This window comes from Quercus suber, unplaced genomic scaffold (genome assembly GCF_002906115.3).
Source record: "Quercus suber isolate HL8 unplaced genomic scaffold, Cork oak 2.0 scaffold_982, whole genome shotgun sequence".
Lineage (NCBI taxonomy): Eukaryota > Viridiplantae > Streptophyta > Magnoliopsida > Fagales > Fagaceae > Quercus > Quercus suber.
The window spans coordinates 113364-120819 of NW_027070397.1; the positions used below are offsets into that span (position 1 = coordinate 113364).

Here is a 7456-nt window from a genome sequence, read left to right on the forward strand (position 1 = left end):
GGATCTATTAATTTTGATTTATATTAAATTTTACAAATATGACATGTTAGTTTGTACATTGTTTATTTTTTTTTAATAAAAAGCTCTCAACTATTAAATGTATAAAATTGAGAGGACGTTGTTCTATTTTTTTTTTTTTTTTAAAGCATTGGTCAATATAATTATATAGTTAAATTTATTTGAAGAACTTAAAAGTATAATAATACCCTATACAAACTGTACCTAAATTTTGTGTGACAGTTCACTGGAAGCTTCCAAATAATTCAGACTAGTAAGCGAAAGAGACGACCGCGTTGACTCCATGGATGTTCACCTTGTGAATTGATCACCAAAACGGCAAAACAAAAAAACCCCACTATAAATGAACTAGCTTAGGAAAACAGAGCTTTATTAACACACATACATATTGGCCTAAAGAAGCAAAGAGCCATGGCCGCTACCCCAGCCTATAGCCTTGTTAGCCCAGCAGTGCCTGACTGGCTAAATAAAGGCGACAACGCATGGCAAATGACAGCAGCCACTCTCGTGGGCATTCAAAGCATGCCTGGCCTTGTTATTCTCTATGCCAGTATAGTCAAGAAGAAATGGGCTGTGAACTCAGCTTTCATGGCTCTTTATGCCTTTGCTGCAGTGCTTATTTGTTGGGTTCTTGTGGGCTTTCGCATGGCTTTTGGTGATGAACTCCTTCCCTTCTGGGGCAAAGGTGCACCAGCTTTAAGCCAAAAGTATCTTGTCCACCAAGCAAAAGTCCCTGAGACTAACATCAGGCCTTGGTATCCTATGGCTTCACTTGTGTACTTTCAATTCACTTTTGCTGCCATTACCACCATTTTGCTTGCTGGGTCTGTGCTTGGGCGCATGAACATCAAGGCGTGGATGGTTTTTGTACCTCTTTGGCTTGTGTTTTGCTACACTGTGGGAGCCTTCAGTCTTTGGGGCGGTGGGTTTCTTTACCATTGGGGTGCCATTGATTACTCTGGCGGCTATGTTATCCATCTTTCCTCTGGGATTTCTGGTTCCACTGCAGCTTATTGGGTACCATTCTTTTCCTTTTGTCTTTAGTTAACTAAGTTCTTAGGGGGAAAAAAATGATAATCCAAAGATTTAAGGGCTAATTATATACAATTAATCAATCTTCATAATCACTTATATACTCCAAATTGACTTAATCCATATGTATGTGTGTGTGTGTATACACAAGATCTTAACAAATCTTTATAAAAAAAAAAATCTTCACAAATCAAGGTACTATAACAATAACAACCAAACTGTAGTTTTAAAATTTTAGAATCAGTTATAAATTCTCAACAGTCTAATCAGGAAATGATAAATTTATTCTTTTCCATCATTTACATCTATCCAAGATCATACTTATTGTTATTTTCTTAAGTGACATGTCTTTTTTTACCACAGAATCAAGTATTAAAATATAAAATCAAACAAGATATTAATTCTAAGATTTCATCAGAAGAGATACCGTGTTTTTCCTGTCACACTAATATAATGCTAAATTGGTATAGGTTGGGCCGAGGCTGAAAAGTGATAGGGAGAGGTTTCCTCCTAACAATGTTTTACTTATGCTTGCTGGTGCTGGGCTATTGTGGATGGGTTGGTCAGGCTTCAATGGTGGGGCACCCTACGCAGCAAACGTTGACGCTTCAATAGCAGTCATAAACACCAACATAAGTGCAGCCACTAGTCTTCTTGTTTGGACATCTCTAGATGTTGTGTTCTTTGGGAAACCTTCTGTGATTGGAGCTGTTCAGGGCATGATGACTGGTCTAGCCTGCATTACTCCAGGAGCAGGTTTGTATTTTTTTGGCCAAACCCTTGTTATAAGTCTCATTATTATTATTATTATTATTTTCATTCACTTAGTCACTTGAGAAAATTTGGCGAGACTGAGAGAATGAATCTCATAAATTGGACTTATGCATCATTCATCTATCGACTTGTAGATCATATAATTGCATTCTAAGAAAGAAGATACATATATTCGATACACACGATAAGTGTCATGGTGACATTATTATATTGGGGGTTGTTGCAGGGTTGGTGCAATCATGGGCGGCTATAGTGTATGGAATTCTTGCTGGTAGTATTCCATGGGTATCCATGATGGTCCTTCACAAAAAGTCTAGTTTGCTACAAAAGGTGAGGCTTTTAGATTTTTTATTTTTTTTTGGGGTGCTTATTTCTCTTTTATACTCGTGAAACATGTTAGGTAATAGAGTTGACAAATTTGCTAGCTTGTTCGCACCACTTTTTGCCACTAACAAAGTCGAGAAATAAGTCATGTGTGATAAAAAATATTCAAGCTAGATTTAATCAGGATGCTTTTTCTAGGTTCCTTTTTGCAAATGAAATGAGGATTTCATTATACCTTATATATGGTTATGAAACCTTAATTTACCCAAATATGTTTGAAAGATAATAAGCTCAAATCAAGGCAATTTGGTCTCCACTAGATCCACTTGCTATAACTAGGTAAGGAGATTTATGAAGACATGAAAATCCATGTATTAAAATAAAGCATGAAATGTTCTCTTTCCCTAAAAAAAGTTGTGTTTCAAAAAAACCATTTGAAAATCCACTTATTGCAGAAGTGTCATATGTTGATGTTGGCTTATGAAACTTTATGATGAATTTGATTTTTTTTTTTTTTTTTTTAATGTTAACATTTAGAATGAAAAAGTTTATAACACAAAATTTCATGCCTCTTTTCTCTTTTTTATTATTTGAGAGACGGCGTTTTCTTTCCACTTAGCCAACAATATACAATACATTCTTTTGGGGGTTTTTTTCTTGGTATATTTATTTTTCTTTCTTAATTACAATTTTTCTTCAATAGTTACCATTGCAATAACCGGACAAAGCATCAATCGTTTTCAACAATGACCTATTAACAAATACACATCATTCCTTCACTTACACGTAATATTTCCAATAATACCATAGCAGTATTATTACCATCCTTAAGACTTCAGTTGCTTTCCCATGTGCATGATTCAATCTCTTCTATCATTTTCATTCTATAATCTTATCTTCTTTTTTCTTTTCTTTTTTTCTTTTTTAATGGATATAATCTTATCTTCAAAGGCGGCTTTTCTGCTTTTTCTCTTTAACCAATAAGATACAGCGATATATATATATATATATATATATATATATTTTTGGAAAGCAAGATACAACGATATTAAAAGACAGATAAAACAAAATTAAACGTGGGCCTTATATGCCATTTTTTTCTCCATTCCTACAGGGCAGAAATAAATTATTTTCTCAAGCCTTTGATTAACCTCTTGAGAAGATTGAGGATGGTAATCAGGGATAATCTCTTAGCTAATAGGCCTGATCAAGACCTAGAATTAGCCTGCAGGGCTCTTTTAGGTGGATCCAAATCCCATGCAAATACCACACGAATATTGTAGTGTAAAAGTTTTGAAGTGGTTTATATTGAAAGTTGCTTTTAATCTGGCCTTGGATTAATTTTAAAAGAGTAAAAAAAGTAAAAAGTATAAAAAAAAAAAAAAAAAATTGAAAAAGGTAAAAAATGTTGTGAGAGAATTGCAGGGATCTCAATCCCTTTTAGGTCTCAGCACCATCATCAATAATTAGCATTATTAATATAAACCTTCTCCATTATTAACATGATGAACTTTTATTGAATAAAAGAGAATCATTGACATCATTTAGAGTTCTTAATTAAGGTGAACTGTATAGCATCAGTATGGATGATAGAATATTAAATTTTGTTTGAAAATCTATAATTTAAAGACTCCAAATTAAATAATGTTAATTTACATAGTGATGGAGTGGTATAATTCAATCCACTCATTCTATTATGTATATATCTTCTTTTACATAGTGATGGAGTGGTAAATAGCATTCGATTTATAAATATCTTCTTCTTGTTTTGTCCTTTTCACTAATATACTAGTATTCTAATTCGCTTCAATAGCAAGCAAGCATTGTAATTATACCACCCATTGTTTTCAACGATAAAATAGTAATCACATCGGCTTTATTCTCTTATCTTATAGAGTATCTTGATTGCATAATTTGAAAGGACCCTAATGGTATTGCCATGATTAAATTCTCAAGTGATTTATCACCACAAATTCAATTAATTGTAACCCTTTCTTTGTTTTGGAATCATTATTCACTCCCTAAAGTCTCTTGTAACTTTGACCAACATGGGCAGGAAACTCTTTCATTCAAACAAATGAAGAATATCCAACAACATATGACTTTTATATGAGGAAACTTCAAAGAGTAACGTTGAGATACTATAAATCTTATAAAATATCACAAAAAGTTATATAAATATTTATTTATTATATTATTGAATATAAATGTCGGCACACCAATCATATATAATGTTAAATTTCGAAGTCTTTTGTAATAAAATTGATAATAATTTTTGTCTTTTTCGATTCAAATTACCTAAAAATTGCTCTATTAATTGTATGGTTATAGGTGGATGACACCTTAGGTGTATTTCACACGCACGCGGTGGCAGGGCTACTAGGCGGGCTTCTCACCGGGCTTTTGGCGGAGCCAGACCTTTGTGCTCTCATACTGAAAAATCCCAACACAAGGGGTGCATTTTATGGTTCTAAGGGTTGGGTGCAATTCTTGAAGCAATTGGCTGCAGCCACGTTTGTGATTGGTTGGAACATAGTGTCCACCACAATAATTTGTCTAGGCATAAAGATTTTTATTCCATTAAGAATGCCTGACGATCAGCTGGTGATTGGAGACGATGCTGTGCATGGAGAGGAGGCTTATGCTCTTTGGGGAGATGGGGAAAAATATGACCCTACAAAGCATGGTTGGCATGCATCTTTGCACTCAGACACAGCACCGTCACCATACATCAATGGAGCAAGAGGTGTGACCATCAACTTGTAAGCCATCTAGTGTATCATAGGCCACAAAAAACAATGAGAAAACATGCTGGTAGGACATGGAGTGTAAGAGGTAATTATTTAATATTCCGAGAATAATGTTTACTTCTATTATGTAATAGTGGATTCAGTAATTAAATGTACGATGGAATCCGCAATTCATGTGAGAAGATCAATGGAGTATTGAATAATTTTTTTGGTGTAAAATGTTTTGTAATTATTTGATTTTGTGAGTATAATTTTTGAGTGAACTTATAATATCTTTATAGGAGAAAATATATACATACAAAATTCCGTTGTTGTTTTCCCCCCACTTTGAGTCTTATTTTGATTATTTGTTTTGAGTGTACACTTCACACTTTGTAGAGTTGTTTTATGTGACTAGTAATTGTGTAATACTTAACTCTAGAGGCTATAAGAGCATCCACATTGGTGAAGCTATAAATTTAGTTATTTGACATCACAAAAAACTACTTTATCTATTTTACCTTCTCACTTTACAAAACACCCAACATTAGTGATTTCATTCTAGCTTTTAACCCAAATCAATTACCACCACCATCACTGCCACCATCATGACACCACCAAACCACAACCACCATCACGTAGCCTCAAGCTCAACCAAAAAACCAGCAACCAACAAGGAAAAAAAAAAAAAATCAACCCACGAATTAGAACAATGGTACAATCGAAACAATCCACAACCCAATCAACAATCCACCACCACCAACACCCAAAAATCCACCACCACCACCACCACCACCACCACCAACAACACCCAAAAACCTATACCCATTGCCACCCACATCCACCACCACTGTGGCCACACCGACCCACGAACCTCGAACACAGCCGTGCAGAGAATCCCACCCCGAGAAACCCATGTCGCCACACCTGGAAATCCACTCTAAGTTACCTAGCAACCACGCCGATGCTAGGTAGCGGCTTGGGTCGGTGCTAGGTAGGGGTAGGCACTTGGGTCAGCGAAAGTGAGGAAGAGAGAAAAAAAAAATGGAAAGGGGAGAGGGTGAGACTGAACTGAAGAGAGAGAGCCAACGAGCAGAAAAAGGAAACAAGGAAAAAAAAGAGAGTAAGAAATATTATTTAATTAGAGGGAGCAATAAAATATAATATATTGGCTTAGCTTTTGAGATACAGTGCACATCTATGTACTGTAGCTAAGAAGCTAAGGGGGTGTTTAGATTTTTTATTTCCATAACTCATAACTCAAAAATAGTGGAACTATAGCAAAAAGATTGTTTGGCAAACGATAACTTTGTTTCCATAACTCTGTTTCTATCACTCAATTTTCTGATTTTTTAGTTATGAGTTATGGAAACTGAAAACACATTTTAGTTGTTTTCAGTTTCCATAACTCATAACTCAATAGCAATATTGTAATTAAATACACATATGGGACCCACAAACAGTGCTCAACCGCACATTTTGACTACTTTTGACTTTTTTTTTTTTTGGTTACCTTTCTTCCCTTGGTTGGCTGTGCGGTTTTTTTTTTTTTTTTTCCTCCTAGGTTGGCTGTTTGGTCTATTTTTTTTTTTCACTAGGTTCGGTGAGTTTGGGTACTAATAATGGGCCAAACAAACATGGTATTTTAAGTAATGAGTAATGAGTGATGAGTGATGAGTGACAGAAATTGAGTGATGAAAAAAAATAATCCAACACCCCCTAAGAGGTTGTTTGGTTTTTGTGTTTCCATCACTCATAACTCAAAAGTGGTAACTCTGTTTCTATCACTCGTAACTCAAAAATGGTGGGACCCACTCCGAGAAAGCTTGTTTGGATTTGTTTTCAAGTTTTGTTTCCATTACTAGATTTTCTGATTTTTGAGTGATGAGTTATGGAAACTGAAAACACATTTTAAGTATTTTTAAGTTATGGAAACAATATTAAAGTTGTAATTATTCAGCAACTGTGGGACCCATGGCAGTGAGTGGTCACATCAGACCCATTAAGACTATTGGCAGTGGCGACTTTAGAAATTTTGTTTAGCGGGGTCATTAAGAAACTTGAACCAAACAAAATTTAATAAAAAAAAATTGAATATATTGAGTTATCGACAAAAAAAAAGAGAAACGCAAATATATGAAGTTTTACAATTTTCTTATGCGTTTTCATATTTTAAAATCATTATAATATAGTTTATTATTGTAGGGACTCAATTTGGATTGACCCTGAGTACGAATGGGTTTTCAGCCCAATCAAGCCCAAACAATAAATTTTCAGAGAGCGGGTTAAAGGTTTAGGCGCTGACCGTCGATCACCAAGCATGAACTTTCTTTATAAAAAGTATTAAGAGTTTCTTTACAATTGGGGGAATGCTCCTCGGCCTGTGGCCGAGGAGGCATTTTTGTTCTCTCTCTTTCTTTTTTCCCCCCTCTTTTCCTTACTTTACTTGCTTTACTTATATAGTCTTCATCTTCCTATCTCCTTCGTCCATCTGTTGATCATCCATTTGTCTCTCTTCTGGTCGTCTGTCCCATCAGAGGCCTTATCAGTACTCAAGTGGTTCACTCTGACCAACGTTG

General features: G+C 35.0%; 1 protein-coding gene across 1 annotated transcript; it reads left to right on the forward strand.

Moving 5' to 3' along the window:
• The first annotated feature begins 335 nt into the window (after window positions 1-335).
• LOC111984870 (ammonium transporter 2) lies at window positions 336-5117 on the forward strand. Its single transcript, XM_024016489.2, has 4 exons — window positions 336-1035; window positions 1521-1806; window positions 2051-2154; window positions 4480-5117. The coding sequence occupies exons 1-4, from the start codon at window positions 430-432 to the stop codon at window positions 4912-4914; spliced, it is 1431 nt and encodes a 476-aa protein (XP_023872257.1). The 5' UTR covers window positions 336-429; the 3' UTR covers window positions 4915-5117.
• The last annotated feature ends 2339 nt before the right edge of the window (window positions 5118-7456 follow it).